Source organism: Lineus longissimus, chromosome 10 (genome assembly GCF_910592395.1).
Source record: "Lineus longissimus chromosome 10, tnLinLong1.2, whole genome shotgun sequence".
NCBI lineage: Eukaryota > Metazoa > Nemertea > Pilidiophora > Heteronemertea > Lineidae > Lineus > Lineus longissimus.
In genome coordinates, this window is record NC_088317.1 from 19,074,073 (window position 1) to 19,093,827 (window position 19,755).

At 40.3% G+C, this 19,755-nt stretch overlaps 2 protein-coding genes and 2 long non-coding RNA genes across 5 annotated transcripts in view; 2 read left to right on the forward strand and 2 right to left on the reverse strand.

The window, feature by feature from the left end:
- LOC135494823 (uncharacterized) overlaps positions 1-3,248 on the reverse strand; it is a 93,818-nt gene extending 90,570 nt beyond the window's left edge. The window contains exon 1 of the long non-coding RNA XR_010448470.1: positions 2,875-3,248. This is a non-coding gene — a long non-coding RNA (uncharacterized LOC135494823). The remainder of the gene's footprint in view (positions 1-2,874) is intronic.
- Positions 3,249-3,810: 562 nt separating this feature from the next.
- On the forward strand, positions 3,811-5,496 carry LOC135494906 (uncharacterized). Its single transcript, XR_010448487.1, has 4 exons — positions 3,811-4,135; positions 4,454-4,592; positions 4,954-5,151; positions 5,471-5,496. It is a non-coding gene; the product is annotated as an uncharacterized LOC135494906 (long non-coding RNA).
- A 3-nt stretch (positions 5,497-5,499) lies between these two features.
- On the forward strand, positions 5,500-10,587 carry LOC135494905 (CUB and sushi domain-containing protein 3-like). Its single transcript, XM_064783226.1, has 8 exons — positions 5,500-5,635; positions 5,925-6,095; positions 6,486-6,662; positions 7,947-8,117; positions 8,321-8,494; positions 8,836-8,878; positions 9,237-9,842; positions 10,199-10,587. Exons 1-8 carry the CDS (start codon positions 5,500-5,502, stop codon positions 10,200-10,202), a joined length of 1,482 nt encoding a protein of 493 aa, XP_064639296.1. The 3' UTR covers positions 10,203-10,587.
- Positions 10,588-10,835: 248 nt separating this feature from the next.
- On the reverse strand, positions 10,836-17,739 carry LOC135494883 (uncharacterized). 2 transcript variants are annotated; one of them, XM_064783192.1, is made up of 10 exons: positions 17,411-17,739; positions 16,123-16,261; positions 15,545-15,586; positions 15,297-15,329; positions 14,912-14,947; positions 14,308-14,330; positions 13,307-13,358; positions 12,825-12,890; positions 12,136-12,260; positions 10,836-11,743 (listed from the first exon to the last, which is right to left on the reverse strand). In XM_064783192.1, exons 1-10 carry the CDS (start codon positions 17,615-17,617, stop codon positions 11,450-11,452), a joined length of 1,017 nt encoding a protein of 338 aa, XP_064639262.1. In that variant the 5' UTR covers positions 17,618-17,739; the 3' UTR covers positions 10,836-11,449. The 2 variants fall into 2 exon arrangements, with proteins under 2 accessions (XP_064639262.1, XP_064639260.1); XM_064783190.1 differs by having other exon boundaries at positions 13,307-13,403.
- Between the last annotated feature and the right edge of the window lie 2,016 nt (positions 17,740-19,755).

A 19,755-nucleotide genomic window follows, 5' to 3' on the forward strand; every position in this document is an offset into this window, starting at 1 on the left:
AGTCATATAAAACAGTCCAACTTCCGTTGAAACACTTTGATGCTGCGGGCATATCGTGAACTATTTTTGTCTTAGGTTCAGTGGTGTCTCATGACATGCTGACACTTCCCGCTCTGCCTGAGATTTCTAAGCCTTCTTTGCTGACGAGGTTTCCGTTCCGTTAACATAACATGTACGGAGTCGAAAATAGGTAATTTTCCATATATATCTGTGGCATGAATAAGTCACGGTGCAAGATGAGAGTACAAAACGCCTCTTCTGTTATCATCGTGTTGTTTTCCGACCCAGTCCAGAATATTTTGTTTGTTATCTCTACTTGTCGATAGATGAACATGTGCAGAAATAACATGGGGACTATCGAGTTGATGGACAACTCCATTGATTCGTAGAATGCTAGAAAGATCCAAGCTTAATCAATTACCCAACGCCTGAGACGGTGCGGTCAAACAGACTAGAATACAACCTCTCCCTACCCCTTTACCCATATACCCTCACCGCACATAGACACGCATATACCCGCGGAGGCACGCGCATCCTAAAAACAAATGCACCCCCCGAAGGATGGAAACAAAGCAACTGTCCGCATTTATCCATAACTGACAACATTTCAAGAAATGTTTCAGACAGATTGCCTACTCATTTAGCAGTAATGGATATACATTGTGTCGAGTCGGTGTCCATAAGAAGAGTATCATATAAAAACAACGAATTTGTGGGTAAGCTGAAACATCTACCCTAAAGACATGGACACATTGACGCACTTTGGTTAGTGAAACTTTCTTCAGGACGCGGTGTGATCTAATGATGTTCCTATTGGTATCGCTTATCGCGAGAAAAGACAGTATGGCTATAAGTTATACATGTATCAAAGGAACTGCATTTGCCTTTGGGGTTAGCAATACTGTATCCAAAGAAAACAGCTTTCAGTACAACTGGAATCACGAGCCATAGATTCCTCGGCTTGATTTGTATACCCAGACACAGCTATCAACTCAAGGCAAATTCTCATGCAGGTTTCACATTTAAATCAAAAATTGAGATTGAAGTAAAAAAGTTTTTCATTATCATTGCTAAATATCAGAAGCATAAGCTTCTAAGATAGGAAGAGAGACGATATCTCTCATTTCGTTTGTTAAGTTTAGTCTTAAATGTTGTGCATGCCTGAATGCCAGCTCATCGATCATGAACTATTCTGTGGTTTACCTGAAACTGAAGAAGACTTATCCCGCCTGGGATTTTGACTGGACCATTCAGGACCTTTATTGTCATATGTGACAGTGTTGGTAATTGGTTTCCGTTAACTTAATATTTCTACATGATAGTTCTGCTCTTTCAGCCACATCAGTTATAACACCATGGTTAAAAACGTATAATCCAATAATAATTGGCAGGGAAAAACTGAAGTGAGGTGTTTTTCCGTAGCACTGTGACTTCCGAGTGGGTATCAATATCAGAGGTGCAGAGATACCCTGTCAATCATATCTTCATAAATACCCGTCATGTGACTGAACTAATTAATGGAGTTATGGAGAATGAAATTGACGGTTGAAGTTTTTGTTGGAAGTAGAGCCACGGATAGCAAAAGACATAACACTTTAAATCTTGCAGAAGAATGAACAGCCTCAAAAGACCGACAACCCCCCCCCCTCCACACACCCCGCACACACACTGATTCGCATTGAAGGCATCACAAGCAACTCTCTAATGTTGAGGTCGGGCACATTAACATCATACAGAAATAACGAACATTCCTTTATGTAATAAATGAACGAAATTTTTCCTCTTTACTTTTGAAAAAAAAAAGTAATTTCCGAAAAGCGACGGATATTACTGGTACCAGACTCCCTTTTGTCAGTCATTACAAACATTCCAAAGGTATTGCGTGTACAATTCTAAAATAACTCCAACAATAATGAAAACTGATGTTTGTAGGTGTTTGAAACTGCGATGCGTCGCCCCCTCCCCCCTTCGGTATATCTGATAAGCATACAGAGAGCCCCTTTATGAATAACTGCCAAATTATCAATCACATATTTATGAAATCACGATAGGAGACACCCGAGATCGATGCAGCATTCCTCTAAGGCTGATTCCATTTCGTCTGATGATTCCTTCTCCATAATTCTGCATAATCGGAGGCGACCCACCAATTGAGCAGGTCGCGATGTTGCAATATTTTAAGAAAGACGTTTGTGTTGGTGTACATATTAAAAAGTGAGATTAGTGAGGCAATAAAGGTGTTAATGATATCGTTAAATGACTTGACAATTGGGAGAATGTTATTGATTCCTTCACAAGAAAAGTGTCGATAAAAATAAAATTGTTGATGGTATTATTTGCAAAAAGAGTTCATGAGAAGTTAATTTACGTGACTTTTGTAGATGGTATTTCAATTTCAAAAATGTTTTTATGATATTTAAAAGAAAGGTGTTGCCAATACTTGAATCTCATTTTCTCGATTACATATCTAAGCTATGTGTATTTCTTTTACTGGGCTGGTGACTATATATTTACTTTCCAAAATGCATGGAACAGTTTCGTACACGAGCTATAATTAAATTCAGTTATAAATTCACTCTTGTTCTACAGTGTAATTTGAACATTTTCAAAGCCCTATCAAGATTGTTCCGAGGAACAGTTAGCAGAATATTGAGTCATACCGAACTAAAACCGACATAAGACTTCGAAAACTTTCACTCGGGGGGGGGGGGGGGGGGCATTATTTAGCAGTGAATAAAGTAACAGCAATATAGAACCTCTTGGTGAACAAAATGTCTGGCAAGATTGTGTGGCAAAATGATGGTTAACCATACAGAACGACACAAAACCCATCACTGATTAAATTATTAATTAAACTAATTAAAAAATACTTACCCTGTTCAAATAAGTGCAGCGTGGACGGGTTTCCTTCCGAATATCCCAAAGAAATTCTGCGCGAATCTCGATGCAGTAGTTCCCAACCAGCGTTTATACTCAAGGCGAAAAACCTGCCAACCGATCCCTTGGTCCAACTCCGTAACTTTCCTGAGATTTATTAGAATTGCAACCGTGAGTGTTAGCGCCTCTATCAGGCAAAATGTGAACTATGCTTTATGGGATTGCCTCTACTGAGTTGTATCACGTATCATATCCGATGACTTGTAATGGTCGAAGGAATTATATGCTACTTCAGATCATACTTCACCTCCAATACCACATTCAAAAACCTCATTCAATCTCATACGGTTAGTACAGTCGACATTTGTGAATAGTCGTGTCTGATTGGCTAAAAATTCTACCTGCAACACTCCCGTCATCGCCACCGAGTAACCAACTGGTTCATACTTCCTCAACTTCTCATTATAATTATCATGGTCATCATCAAAGATGGCATCTTTGTGCACATCTGTGCCTTTGTCTCTGTGCTCTTCCTTCTCTATCAAATTTTATACATCGTCAAACATGTTCGAGAAGGGATTTTGATAACTGAGTACGCGATATGCCGTTTTTGGGCGAGGATTAACCGCAGCCCCTCACTGTGTTGAAATATCGCACTTTCAGGCAGTTCTATGCCTGAAAGCGCGTATAAAGAAGAGAATAAAAAGGTCGGCAGAACCTTGGATAAGTTTGTGATTGGGGGTTTTCTTCAGGAACAGATCACAAGATTTCTGCTAGAAGCTTAGCTCTAATCCCAATTTGTATCTCCTAAAATCTAAATCCATTGAGTTGAGGATTTGGACATGAAACGAGTATACTAACTGAGTATTATAAAGAGTTATCTCGAGGCTGTTCAAATTCACAACATCAATGCCTCGCCTTTCGTATTATGTCCATTTTAAAGCAATCTAAAAGACGCCCTGTGACGTCTTAGAACTCAAGGTAAAAAACACCCGAGGACAAGAAATATTTAGATTTTTCGTAAAATTCTCAATCACAAGTATATCAGCGGGTGTATTGTATACATTTTTATGAAGCTCAATCTGATTTTACTTCAATTTTGTGACGTCGTTCTTTTGGTGGATTTTGTTTTTGTGTTTCTACTTCACGGACGCCTATTTTGCTGCCCTCGAAGGAATTCTTGCCTGGCAACCTTCCCTTCATAACGAGGATGTTGATCCGTGTCTTCACCTTGCTGTTTGTAACACGACTGACCCAGGTAAGTGGCAAATTGTCTGAGGCAAAAACGCTATCGGCCCCCAAATTTTACTGGAATCTGAGAAAAAAATCAACGCTTCCAACTCCGCTAGTTTGGACAGAATAGTGAATTTTCATTGAAATTAGCGAGTTGGCTAAATCGCTCAAAGGAGTGGTCAAATTCTTTTTTCCTAAAAATGCCTTGGATTTCTGTAGAGCGTAATGTAGGCAAAAACGGTACACCGGATATAGAAGAACACAAAATACGCCCTATTGACCTGAATTGGGACGCTAATGTTCAGTGTGAGTATGCATTACATTGTTTAACACTTTGTTTCAGAGCATGCCATACCTACCAGGCCCCCCACCCAGTGGTTCAAACGTCAATAAACTAGGGGGTCACGAAGGGGGGCCACTCAGTGCAATTTTGGCGCATGGAGCTATACAACGACAAGCAGCATCGCCAATAGGCGAAGTCCGTACGTATACCATTCTTTGTGTTGGACTTCTAGATAATCAAACCGTTTTCAAACCTTTGCCTGAAGAAAGCGCCCGATAACTGAGCTGCTCTCTGTCTGCTGATCGATTAACGACAGTGTACGTACACGTTATCAACTTTGAACTAATACATTGTTTGTAACATTCTTTGGGGTGGGCGTGAGGTAGTCATTCTGGAACATATATGAGAGGGCAGAAGAGGGTAGAGTGCTAATTATCATTTCTTGTACCACTTCGTTAGAAATTGATACTTTATGCCCATAATCACCCTTTGAGTTGCCACTTGTTCACAGTTGACACGGTCGATAGGCTACTGGTATACATCCCATATTTCTATTCTAGTCCTACCGCAAACACGAGGTTGTCACCCTCTTCACGATATAGCAAATGCAAAAAACGACACCAGTGCTAAAGAAAGACTGGCAGTGGACACAAAACTAACGTACACGTGCAATACAGGTTATGAGCAAACAGGGGGCGACCAGGTCAGAACATGTAATGTGGATTCGAAATGGTCCGGAGTAGACATTGAATGCACAAGTAGGTATTATAGAATCGCTTCTTTAAGACCAATTCTATGATTCCCTTGATGACAACAAGGTCACGTTAGCTTTATTAAACACCATCTGCGCTGTTTATCCTCGGAACGATGTGATTCGATTAAGATCTCAGTAGAATACTTTAGTAACCGAACAAGACTGACGCCAGGCTATAAAGCACCATAGTATGAGTCCGAATCCATGACGCCAGTAGGTTAGAGTAGGAAAAGGGGATCATGTACTGGACAGAGATCGACTTCTCCGTGCTCTCAGCAGAAATCCTGACATCCTCCGTTTGAACTTTGATTTTCACTTTTAAGTAATTAGTTGTGCCAGCCTTAATACCACCATGACTGGGAAAACCAACACATACATGTCAACCGTCATGTTCGCATGCCAGTCCGGATGTCGCAAAGTCTCAGGGAGCACCGCCAGGACTTGTCAGGCTGACGGGAGATGGGCGGGAACACCGCTGGTTTGTGTCAGTAAGTACTTTTCTCAACACTACGGGGCTATTGCGTAGCAGAACTGTTTAGTGTTTTTCAAAAAGTGACAACGTATGAAAATCACCTCGGTGCGATGGATCTGACCACATTGGAGCACATGATTCATATTGTCGTGTAATTTTAATGAGAATGATTGAGGCTTTAGTGAGCCACGGAAAAGTACCGTAAGGAGACCGTTATAAAAATGAGGTTACACAACAAAATGTAAACGTTGTACCGTGAAATTGCTTGCACCTTTAACGAAACCTTATTGTAACGTACTTTTCAGAGGACTGCCTGAAGCTTGACATCACCAACGCTATTAGGACTGGCTCGAGCTATAAGTACAACTCGAAGCTGATGTTTGAATGTGAGACGGGGACGAGTTATGCAGGTGGCGAAAAGGAGAGGACTTGCCTGGCCGATGGCACCTGGACTGGTTCAGACATCGTGTGCCAGAGTAAGTTCAATATCCAATCCTATATTCATTTACGAACGACGTCATCTAGTCTTCAGAAAGATGTCTTTGGAAAAATTGTGTAAAAAAATTACATTTGTTGACAAAGGTCCCTTGCCAATGTAAGCGATTGCCACAACGTGTGCGGCAGAACTTCGTTATACTGCACTGCAGCCCCCTCCCCCCCAAAAATTATTAAATTCGCATGCGCTGTGAATTCATGCGAAATTGCGTCCTCCAGAACAGTTATTGAGTTCGTAAACCGATTTACGAAAGTCAGGTTAATGAAATGTGCAGGACTTCATGGTACCACACACTTTTTTGTATCTCTTACTTCGCCGTCCGTAAGTGTTGCGGAGCCCTACTTGATCTCAAAATCTTCTTTTCTTTTAGTGGTAAAATGTCCCTCCCTATTGGCTCCTGCAAGAACTAAAATGACTGGTACCAACAATATATACGGCAGCGAAATCTCGTTCAAATGTCAGCCAGGTTCACGTCAGTATTCTGGCTCTGTGACAAGAAGCTGTACAGAGGATGGCACGTGGACTGGAACACTGCTTCTGTGTGTCAGTAAGTAGGTCGACTGGGTGGCGTATTAAACCAACCTACCCCAAAGCCTTTGCTTTGAGATTTCCCTTACGCTGCGCAAATCATACCAAAGGACCAAAAACTAAACTGACCCTAGGAGACCCAACCCAAGAGATCTTTGAGAAGACAATTTCATCGATAGCAGCTCAAGGAGGATACCGCGGTGACGTCACGGCTTTTCCAAGATGGCGCTGCATATTGTAAACAAACTCGATCCACGGCCAAGGGAAAATCAAGTCATCAAAAAAGTTAAATTTTTTGCATCAAATCAGAGTTATTAGTACTTTTCTGCTATAAAATAAGTCTTCAGACAATAAGCTATCATTTGAATAATAAAAAGTGCTGTTTTGATGGGGAAAAATAGGGTTTTTTAAACCAAATAGCCGGCACCGATCTTCCAAAATTAGCGATGGTTTCAAAACAGTCTCCCAGATATGGGGCAATCTCTTCATTATCATTATGGGATTCGGAGGCATGTTTACAGATTTTACAAGTTCGAGACCTGTAATACCTAAAACTCGCATAGATCCCCATAGATCCCCTCTATTTGTCGAGTTAGCGCCCCTGTAAGATCATGCATTTTCGGACACTAGAACGAAATCTTCCTGCGGATATCGCGGTTTCAGTGATGATTTAAGGAGAAATTGACTGTTCTTAGAGTTGTATGGGACAGAAATGAGTTCATACTTCATGAATACATGAATATATTATGATATGGGCGGGCTTCTAAGTCAAAACAATAACAAACTCAACTGCATCTCTACTGTATATTGCGTAGTGCATTGCCTAGTGTATTTCGTAGTGTATTTTAGCGGAGACATTATTTCCGCACTTTGGCCACGCCAAACGTCTTTTTTATTCGTGGAAGTTAATCTGCTCTGTAAATTTTATTTTACACAGGAAGAATCCATACTAGGTATTGCAATATTTCATGTCTATTGGTGTTTTTGTGTACAGGAGCGCACCAGACAGTGAGACGGAGAGATGTGTTCAGTGTTGGTGCTGTCAGTAGACTGAATCTGATTGGCCATAGCGATCACTAATATGGGTCGGGATCACGTGATGTGACGTCACCGCGGTATCCTCCTTGATAGCAGCTATTGAATGCAATGAAATTTGCTACGAAATATCATGGTCCCCAAGAGATGTAAAACCTGGTTTGTGATAATTTATCATGGATTCTACCATGGCCCCATTAATTATTCCATGACGAAAACACTCAATAGTCTATCAAGATTGGTTTATTATTGGTATAATCTTTTCCAGAGGACTGTGCAAAGCTTGACATCACCAACGCCGTACGATCGGGCTCAGTTTTCATCTACAATTCCAAACTCTCTTTTTCGTGTGCATCTGGCACGCAGTATACCTCTGGGGACAAAAGAAGGACATGCCAGGCGGATGGGACCTGGTCAGGATCACATATTGTCTGCCAAGGTATTTTAAACGTGATGTCCTAGTTTAGGGTGTTCCCGTCAATAGTACCTAGCAAACACAGACAATTGTGCGGCAAAACTCAGTGTATGCACTTTCTATGTTATTTGGACATCTGCATTTCAAAATTTTACTTGGAAATTGTCAATGATTTTCAAAAAGCCAGAACTTTAAATATTTTTATCCATTTATGTGCTTGATTTCAGTGACAAAGTGTTCTACATTGACGGCCCCTTCAGGCAGTCGCTATACCATAAGTCAAACAAGCAAATCGGCAGTCTATACTTGCAAGAGTGGTTACACTCATGCATGTGGTGCGGACACTAAGACGTGTTCCAACGGGAAATGGGTGGGGATTGTGGATATCGAATGCTACAACGGTACGTGCTCCTAAAGCGAATATTATATCATAGTGTGCAGCATAAAGTATCAAGCACATTGATATTCTTAAACCCTGAACATGAAAACGTGTGATTTTTAAAAGCGTGATGTCATCTCTGGTAAAGGTCACTGGTTATCTTCCAGTTGGAAGTGAAAGCTTTGCGTAGATTTCTCCTCATAAACTCTTCAACTCTAGTCAAAACATATGCACACAGTTTAATCCTCATAAATAAAACTTAAATTGTCAACAAATTTAAAAGAGTACATTTTTTGAACAATGTAATTTAAATCTGTGTTACTTGAAGGTACATGTCTTTGACAGTTATCTTCTTTTTTACAGAGATAGCGATGTGGAACTTTGACAAATACGACAGTCGTGTCAGGTAACTTTTCTATCTCCAGCCAGATTGGAGGTGATAGGTCTTGGTATATAACGGGATCTGGATTGATACACAATACGGACTACCCGCCTTAACTAACTGAAGTGAATTCATCATCATCAGAAAATGTAGCATTCCCCAACATCGTTAACATTTAAGCTTTAATTATAACAATATCAACACCTATAATTTTAAAAACAATATCTATCAAACTTATTACAGTGTACTTTGAGTGCGACCTTCAGTTCAACTAAAAACAGTGCCAGGCGACTTTATGTAAAGTCGTGCTCGGAGTCGTAATCTCCTTATTTAAGATTTTCAAATAGTTTTGGGTGCCTATAAGTCTGTTCCTTTATTTCAGACTGGACCCCTATGGAAGAAGCGTGTTCGGGGTAGATGGAAAGGTCGGTACGACCATCCAATTATCCGGTCATCGCTACAGTTACGCAGAAGTGAGAAGAGTAGATATCTCCCGGACATCCTTCACGTTAAGCTTTTTATTCAAGCAGACTGGCAAGATATCGCAACATTTGCGTACCATATTCAGTGATTGGAGAGTTTCGGGCAGATCGCGGTGGCAATTTCTGATCAGGATATGGAAGGATGATAAAATGTCAGTAAGCTTGAGAAGAAACAAATACAACTCTGGGAGTGACCCACGGCAGAGTATGATAGAGTTGAAGACCAATACTAAATTCGATGTCGCCTACCAGTGGTATGCTGTTTCCTTCATCTGGGACCGGCAGAAGAAGACTGGCACATTCTACGTCAATGGCAGGTACGATTCGATGGTGACTAGCACCCGCACTGACACAGATCTACAGGACAGCTCATACAAGCAGTGGTACCAGATAGGCTACAAGGGTGATTCTTACAACGAATGGTTCCAGGGACACATTGCTGGCATGTCCATATTCGGAGAGGTACTCTCCGAGAATTGTATTCGGATCATACACAAAAAGATCAAGTAAGTTGAGATTTTCAGTCTTGTATATAAAAACATTGAGACTTGAATACAAATGGTGAGGCAAACGCCATCATTGCCATTAAGGTCTGATTCCACGGTAGCGTTTTTCCCGCCGAGTAAGCTCGTTTCGATGCGTTCGATGATGCCGACATTTTGCTATCCCATTACAAATTAAATAGTGTTTGTCAGTAGTCGAACAGGGTTTTGTTCAAAGCACTCCTGTGCGGCTTACACTATAGTGTTAGATTCATTTTGATTCAAGTTGGCTCATCAATATTTTAACTGACCACAAAGCCTGTGCAACGCGGGTAACCGCTGCTTGTCAGTTATTTCATGTTGTTATTCGTCTGTTTCAGCTAGATGAAGTTGTCTACGATATGAGTCAGCACAACACCGACATCTAAATAAAGTCTCGTATCCCCAACGGAGACACGAAAAGTGCTACTTTGTATGCCTTAAAGTAAAGAGCATACCTATGTATTCGCTAACCAATTTTGCAATCACAAAATCTGATTCTAATATCTAAAATTGTTTAAGACTGTACATACACTTTTGTACGAAAGTTAATAATGTCTTAACGAAGAATCTTAGAAGACTCATGTCAGGATTTCAACCTGGGTAGAGAGGTATGTATAGAACAATTAAAAATAGAAAGATTGGTGAAGATGAACCTCAAAATCAACGATCAACATCCAGAAATAAAGAAAATTAATTTCATTTGCTGAGTATCATTATTATTCAATTCGTTATCTTTCTTTTGTGGCATCACTTCATAAATTAGAATTTCTCAGACGAAGAAAACGTACATCACTCGGTATTTAAACCGAGCTTTTTAGTAAACTGAAGTACGACTGACTAGAATAGTCTTCTTTTTCCAGTATTGTACGGGTTCTGCACATTACTGCAGCAGGACTAGCCACTAGACTGGTACGATATTTTACTCACTAGGGTCAAATATCAAGTATATCGCTTATGCCTAGCATTTTTGGATCAGTGCAAGTACGGTTCGTCCGCACTCCAAATGAAAGAGGAAGCAAGCTAGAGAGAGAGAGAGAGTCAGTAATCTATCCTCTACTTAACTTATCTGCCGAGATGCCTGACATTATACTAAGTATTGGCTAGCGTTCTCTAATTCAAGTGATAGGTGGTATATCAGATCAGAAGAACGTTAGTCACTAAGACAACATGTCGTTCTGGTACTATTACAAAGTTGTTGCATGACAACAGCGTGAGTTTATATGAAAGTATTATAAATGTATTCTTATAACATCTACATAACTGTATAAGATACACAAAGGAAATTGCGTGGCAAGTAAACAACTGTAAAAACAATGGCCCAAAAGTTTGTATGCTGCCCGGTAACAAAAGTCTTTTCATTTCATCGACCCTCTGTACCCATTCCAGTGGGTTGCCTATAAGTAGAATATGGATTTTTTTATCAAGCGTGCTTTGTTCTCCCTGAAGTTTTGTTATCTCCCTGATAAATATCTGTCCAAGAGACGTAATCAGGCATCGGTGTCCACAAATTGCCAGCCGATTTTGTTCATTGTCTCGTTCTACTGTAACTTGAAGTATCGTGCTGGATCAGTACAACATTCTTACACTGCTCAGTATTTAATGATACCAAAGTACGCCAAACTTTCACCATGAAATGTCGTTTTCAGCGCTTTCTTTCCGACCACATTCCGCCACACTCCTAAGAACAACTCGGACCCCGCCTCCAACTCGGCGAACCTTGCTAAGCTGCAGGTCCTGAACGACCCTGCCGGGTCCATGACCTCTCCTGATGGATCAAGCGGATAGCCAGCTGTGTTTGCACATGTAGCAAGCTCGGTCACTTTACCACCTCTCTTCATGACGAGGGCTTCTCTGGCCACTTGCTTGGTTTCATTCACTGCCATCTGAAGAAAAAGAACTAGTGTTTACTGGATTTATAAAGCTACAAATCATTACTTTATTTTAAGAAGGTTATATGATGCTAATCAATACGTAGGCGTATTTGTAGCTCTTAATAGTAAAACATAAAAGAGCGCTCATGTAACAGGCTGGCATTAGTCAAGTGGACCTCAATAAGCTGGTTAAGACCAATTTAATTTTTTCGGTTTTGTTTCTGCTAGACTTTTTCGGGGAGGAAAATGCAGCCAAATAGCTCTTCATAGGATACGACCAAATACTGAAATAAGATTATAAGCTTCTGGCAGAGCGCTGTAGGCCTTTGATATAAGTAACTAAATAAACCTTTGGCTGGTTCTTTTTATTGCTCAGTTCTTGATAGCTGAATTGGTGAACTTACATGTCCATAAATGAAGTAGAGACCCCCGTCTCTAACTAGAACTGTCCCGTTCCTATTCAGCTTGTATAGTCGTTTCGCAGCCTTCCCCATCCATTTAGAATATTTCCAATAGCAGGTTAAACCAACTAAAGAATAAAATAATTCTAAGGTTAAAATATATCGTCACGAATAATATGTCTCACAGCTCTTTGGAAAGTCCGTTCTGTATATTATTAGAGGAAAACTAAGTATGATAGTAAGATGGTGCTCGAAATGGTAGATTTTATCAGGGTTGCCTTTTATGAAAGACCCATCCATAGCCTGAAAGAAAGAATGTATCATCATCATCATCATCATCATCATCATCATCATCATCATCATCATCATCATCATCATCATCATCATCATCATCATCATCATCATAACCGCCGTCGTACAACTTTGCCGGAGGTGTGGAGCACACTTAAGACTACTGTTCACCTGTGTCGGATCTTTTACTTGCCCTGGTTTAGACACTCAGTTGCAAGAAACCATGGCGTTTAGTCTGATCCGACAATGTTTTGCACGTCATGTAAGCTTTATCTCGATTCATCATACCTTCGTTCCGTAACAAACAAACGGATTTCACAATTTAATGAAACTTTAACTTGGACAAAAACACGTAAAATATCCGTTTCGAGCTACCAGTTAGTTACACCTATGAAGCTTACCATCAATGGTCAGAGCGAGCGACCCCGTCCCTGCATCCTTCTGCGGATCCGAACATGCACGGTTACCTTTGGTGGAATAAGATATGTTCATCAGTCATTGTCAGTTGATTGAGTACAGCCTTTGACATGGTACAAGGGAAATGGTATAGATTGTGGCATTGTAGACTGGTTCCTCACAATTCCAGCCTTGTAGTTTGTCTTGATAGGGAAACCCAGGCATGCCATATATGACAGTACATAACTTTAGATTTGGCTTTGACTTGTTTGTTTTATGCTCTGCAAATAAGAACTCTGAGCAAGCGCCTGACATCTTCTCACGCAAAGCTTTGAGATCAAAACGTCCCTATCCTTGGACTACCTCCTATGAAAGTGGGAATTTGACTTATTGAGATGAACTTTGAGTACCAGTGTGTTCTTGGGTATCTTTAATATCTTTAATATCTCTGCACAGCTTCAATGAATAGAATCCGTGGTAACCTCACCTTTGACCTTTGAAGCATGGACCCCGATGAAGTGGCCTATCAGCGGTCGAAACTGCAGAGATGATGTTAAAATGAAGATGCAAGTGTTGAAATAGACCTGTTAATAAATAAGTTTTGATCAACCTATAATACTTTCATCATCTTTCCACGAGGCCCAATTATTACAGTAGATTTACATCGCAATGAAGACATTGCTGGTTGGTATGTGGTACCTGGGATTTAGAATGACCCAGTTTTTTTTAATATCCTTGATTTACAATAAATACTGTCCTGGAATATTGCTTTGTATTGACAATTCCAGCCAACATGTGGCATAGAGCGCTTTTGATAACGCAACGGGAAGTTGAGTATGCTGAAACGCGCGCTACCTGGAAATAGTTTCATGGAAACGACATTGATTCCGATTGAATCGTTGAACAGTCATTGCTGGATAATCGATGAAAGCTTTGACGCGCGCATGTTGCATGTCCAGGCAGAGTCGGAGGGCGTGGGCGTTGGCCTTATGTTTCGAGTGCTGCTTCCCACTTTAGGGAATGCCAGAAATCATATCTTGACATTTGTCCCATTTATGCCGATGTCAATGATTCGATATCGTTGTTTCTTTTTACCTCATCTTGCGAGTACCATGCACCGCTGATGACATATTTCTTCAAGTTGTTTACAGATAAATGCCATTAATCAAATCAAATAACAAAATCAGAAGATTTGATCGGGATTTTCGACCAGGGTGTGCAAGAACGGTTACTCTGAACGAGAATATATAACGCAGTTGAGCGTTTTCACAGCCAGCCATGTTGGGGGGGGGGGGGGGGTAGAACGATGATTTGTCATGCCTAATTCAACTGAATCAAATGCTGTCATAAATATTTGGGCTTGCTGGCTTTTGTCTGTCCCTCAACCAGTACAGGTGATGTCGTCACGTTAAAGCACTCCACAACAAGGCTACTGATTAACACGGCCATGTGCAATTGGTTATTTAATTAAGAAAATTGTGTTCTCACCACTTCTGGTATCAGCTCTCGCACTGAAAATACAAAAACATGTTTGAGAGTAATTTACATGCTGTACCCCCAACTGTGCAAGCAAATGTTACTGGCACTTGGCCTGAAAGGACATTTTGGAACTTATGTTATAGATGAACAAAACATTGACTGGCCCATGTCCAAAGCCATTGAATTTTTTAAACAAAGCTGATCTAGAATTTAGGTCGTTCATGTGTAAGCAGCTCAACCTGTAACCTAATTGAGGAAGGTGACGGATTATTCATGTATTGGAATTAATCCCTCGGTTCGTCAATCAAATCTAAATTGGCTCATTACAATGCTCATGACTTAATATCTTAGATGGATGAAAGTGACTAAACTATATTGTCCAGATACAATATAGGAGCCTCAACTGGTGATGTAATAAAGGTTCTCAGCGAGATATAGGATATTTACGCAGATTACAACGTATCATTCGAGTAATCATTTCAACGAGCCAAGATCTGTGAATGCTAGACTGTAAAATGGCCAGGCAGTCCCTCACACACGCCGTGAATGCAGAGAAACTATTTGATCAAATCCAATGCATGTAAAAAGCCAAATGTGCATGTATAATACGTACAAGTCTTGGCCACACACATCTTATCCTCTCCGCATTCTGAAAAGTAAAATGACTATCTTTTGTGAATACCATTCCGGTCTTGCAGCAAATGTAAGCGATGCAACCCTGGTGATGACAGCGCAGGTGACTATATTTTGTGAATCCAAGGCTGGTCTTGTTAAAAGTGTTAACGTAAGGCAAGCCATGGCTAGGTGATTGCAATTGGCTGTCTTTCGTGACTGCAAGTAATGTCTTGTTAGAAGTGTAGACATAACGTTTGATTGGCTTGGTAACAAAGACGAAATGCACAGTTTCTCGCTCAATTAATATCAACTGGTGATGTAAATAGGTTATTGGACAATGTATATATTGAGAAAAAGAATATTCTCTCAGAGACTCCCCTTACCTTTGCAGCATTCTATGCATTTCTCTTGTTTAACTAGAAAATGAATAAAATTTCACGAATATAAGAATAACAAGCGTTTTAGCTTCTCTCATCTATTCACGTAGGATGTCGACAGTGTTTCACTGTTCAGTTTGAGCACGATGCCTTCACTTTAAAGTGAGCCATGATGGAATATGCAACATGAAACGAAATACGAAAAGATTCCTATACTTTAATTTGTAAGTTTTATCAAAAATATCTCCACTTACCCGGATCCCGTAAAACGCCACTGTTCGTTGAACAATCACAATCTGAAACAGGTAGATAAGTTCGAGTCAGAATGGAGGCCAAGACCCTCCCCTGCTCCCATCACTACAAATTTTGATAGATATTGCTTGATTACCACTGACAAGTTACTACTAGGATAGAAGTCGATCACAAGCAACAGCTTTTTCTGTTACCGTAAGGAAACTTGATTTGATGTAAGTATCAAAGGAGGACGCTATCGAAGTAGATTGTGTTCTCCAACACAAAAAAACAAGTCAAGACACTTGACAGTCTCGGTTTACGAATGTACGATTTTATGATTGCAAGTTGAAGACCTTGACGATTGGCCTCTACAGAATCTAAGTGCAATTATCATGTTCACTCCGTTCGTTTACGTGGACAAGATGGTTGACACTACAAAACGACAATTCGAACAATACAGTTAACAAGGAGGCGAGCTTTTGTGAAGTTAAGTGTACAACAGAATGTACAGTGTATTTTTTCAACTTTCAGTCAGTTCAAAATGTTGAAACATTTTCAAAGTCAAAAAAGTTGAATAGGTGAATGCTAGGACTCCTACCTCGGCAGCAGCGACCGCACGAACGACTTCTTTGACCCTTTCTAATCTCCCTCTTCCCCTCATCGTGAGCGTATTCGCCGTCCCTCCTGACAGGGAGAGTAGCCAGCTCTTCTAAGTTCAACAGGCTCATATCTTCATCCTAAAAGAACAACCAAACAGAAGTTCACTATAAACCCGTACCTAATGAAGATCCCAGCGCAACCAAATTCTTTTGTTTTCTTCTTTGGGTTGTCACTATCTTTGACATCTAAAACAGGTAATCTTAAACCAAACACCAAGTTCAGAATCGGATGGGTTTTTCCTTTTGTTTTTTGTGTTATCATTATTATCATTATCATTAATGAAAATCCAAAATATCAGGTCGCCAGATGTCGACCAATAACCTTCTCTTTTTAAACCAGACACCAAGAGTTATGTTAAAATAGTTTCTTCCTCGGTCGCCTTGTCAACTTTCATATTCGAAATGTGTATCCACGGGTGTCAATCACGCCCACACGGGGAACTCGATGAGGGTTTAGTGTGCCACTTCCTGGTTTTCAAGTTACCAGGTTAATGTGTCGCTATCACCAGGAGTGCCAGAGTTAAAAATCATGATACGATTTTTTTTATGAAGATCTTGAATCTCAGATTTCGACCAGGTTGGCCGGGTCCAAAATCTCCAAAATTTGATCTGGAGAAAACCAAATTAACTATGAAAACATGCCAATCGGTAAGGAAACGTTGCTTTTGCTGTACCCTGCGTATAATGTGTTCTTACTTAAGGGTTCAGTATGTCTTTAGAATAAACTTTTACCCCTAAGAACGATCGGAAAACATCCCATAAAGACCATTGCACCTCGCAATCATACATAAAGCTAATGAGTAATTGGGCGTTTTTGGCGGTGACAAGCAGAGTGAGAAGAACTTGCTAGATCTCCTTGCCAAGATCCCCGCTGTCAGGCAGCATCACAAAATCAACTTATCATCATAATCATCATCATCAACAGGTCGAAAGTTGGTCGCCTGTTGGTCTGTAATAGCTGAATTATCTGCAGATTCTTTGTTTTAGAGGGCCTCTGTTATAATGGTCAAAATAATTAAGCTTTGTTAAAACAGTATTTTTACAATTAAGGCTGCAACTGCGAGTTTTGTTCTAATACGTGGCGAACCCACGGCCTTCAGAGTGTGAGCTCTAACCTTTTCCCCTTGTGGTTGTACTGTGCAAGTATGCCGGCCACTCATTGAATAACACTGTCAATCCCGTAAAATGGTTTGCCGAAGGTCACAAACCCTTGTAAACTTAACTTACGTCAGATTCGGTGTCTTCAGGGTCAACAGTAGCCTCTGATCCACTCTCAAGTATCTTCTGTGAAGATTGAAGACGGTCAATCTTAGTCCACACAACAATGCCAAACACCACAAAACTAACCACAACAATCGCTAGAACTACCCCAAATATCCAGAACCTCCTTTGGAGAGAGGGTGGCAGGGAGCTGGCGCTATTGGGACCTTTCATGATGAAACTTCGGACATGCTGTGCCTCGTGTCTCCTATTTGGTTATGAATTTCCTCTGAGATTTTGGAGCTCGTCCAGGTTTTTCAGTTTTGATAATTCCGTGAAATGTCTCTACCAGGATATGGACGTTATTGAGGGAGTTGTCATTGTGGTGGTAGCGGCACCTCAGTAGACATCTCTACATCTACAGGAACGTGCCTCTAAACAGGGGGTTGTAGCCTCATCACAAGTCCTGTTCAAAGCGATATTACTCTCGCTATTGCTACGGAATTGGGGGGTCTTTTTATTGAGGGAGATGCTACCCCCGCAAAATTGACAAAATTAGAAAGCGGAACTGTGAGTAATGCATGTTATTTTGATGAGAGAAAAAACGTATACTTCAGGTTTACCCATGATATTGAAGCGCTTCTTCCTGGTACATAACATAGGAAATGATTCTGTGAATGAGTAGCCAACATTGATAATTGCCCCTAGTACGATATTTACGCTTTTGTTTTCAAACATAGATCACATCTGACATCGATCTGTTTAAAGTGTCCCAGGGGCCTTTGACGCGGGTCAATACAGCTGATCGATATACAGGCCGTTCTGATGTTGGGGGGGCCATGTTTTTATTCCGGGTTCATTTGCGCTTTTTCTTTGAGTGGGTATAAACTAAATAGGCGTGATAGGAAACTGCGATACGATATTTCCTCTCTCTGGTATTTGGGTCACTAGAGAGTGTAGGAGTGACCCTGACACATATCAATACTTCCTCATTAAATCAAAACTATTTTTCCGACATGTGTTTTTATTTTTAAAATTGTTCAAGTAGGAACTTGCCATGCTGATTGAGCATTTTCGCCCCTCCATATTTCATAACACTTTCATGGTCGATGGTGACAGCTGACCCTAAACATCTTCCCTTCTTCTAATTCCAAGAAACTGAAGCATTTATTACCCAAACATGTACTGATGATATTACCCTATGGCCTACAGCTCTTGGATTAAGAAATTTCATTTTAGGGGAGGGGAGCAATTGCGAAATGGTGTCCCTTCAGATTTTATAAACATGCAGTCGTTTTTAACATCGAGAAAAAAGAGTAAAGGCTGAGTATCAGCCAGATTAAAGAGTAAAGGCTGAGTATCAGCCAGATTAAAGAGTAAAGGCTGAGTATCAGCCAGATTAAAGAGTAAAGGCTGAGTATCAGCCAGATTGAAGAGTAAAGGCTGAGTATCAGCCAGATTAAAGAGTAAAGGCTGAGTATCAGCCAGATTGAAAATCTCCATACGATTTCCATAGGATGTAGTTTACACCTTCAATCTTCACATTAAGTGTATTGTGAGATTCTGCTTTAGAATCTTACAATAATCTCCTAGATTCATGTACATTACGTGACTTGGTTACAAAACTGAATAAGATTATTCTTAACTAAATATCTTATACGAAATTGATATGATTTTAATCGATCTCCATTTGATGAATTGTGGCCATCAGCCTTGGGCTAGGGTGATAGTCGGCCTCGCTCTATCAATTTATGTAAACTCCGTATCATTGATCTCATATTACAGAATTAGAGTCATGTTGTCAATTATTAACGAAACCTTGGAAACAATGTGTTACAATTCAGAAATTAAACGCAAGTGTTACATGATTTAGATTCTGCGGAAAAGGTAATAGATGTAATATGATAAATAAAACAACACCAATGATAACAATAGACTAGGGCCATTTTGGTAATTGGATATATAGCTGCATAGCAACAATTAAAACCTTGTCGTCCCAAGAGTAATCAAATGCTGGAATAACATTTCCGCCTGAAATTCATTTTGCTTTTTAATATATGACTGTTGATGAAGTTAAACTGTTTACTTCATAAAAAACAGTTATATCGACATGTGATTCAATGGTGCATCATTTATATCCATTAATTGTCTCGCCCAGCATCCCTAGAACTTGTGGGACTAGGGACAAGTCTACAGAGGGTCAATACCCCACCATGTCAAAGCGTTCACACATACTTCAGTGTGCTTCGTCAGTGTAGCGTACACGCAGTTTAGCTAGAAGGCGTGTCATAATGTGAGGAATTCTAAATTAATCATGTGATTAATTCTAGTATAATAGTTTAGACGTATTCAGTTAGTCCGTTCGGTGACTG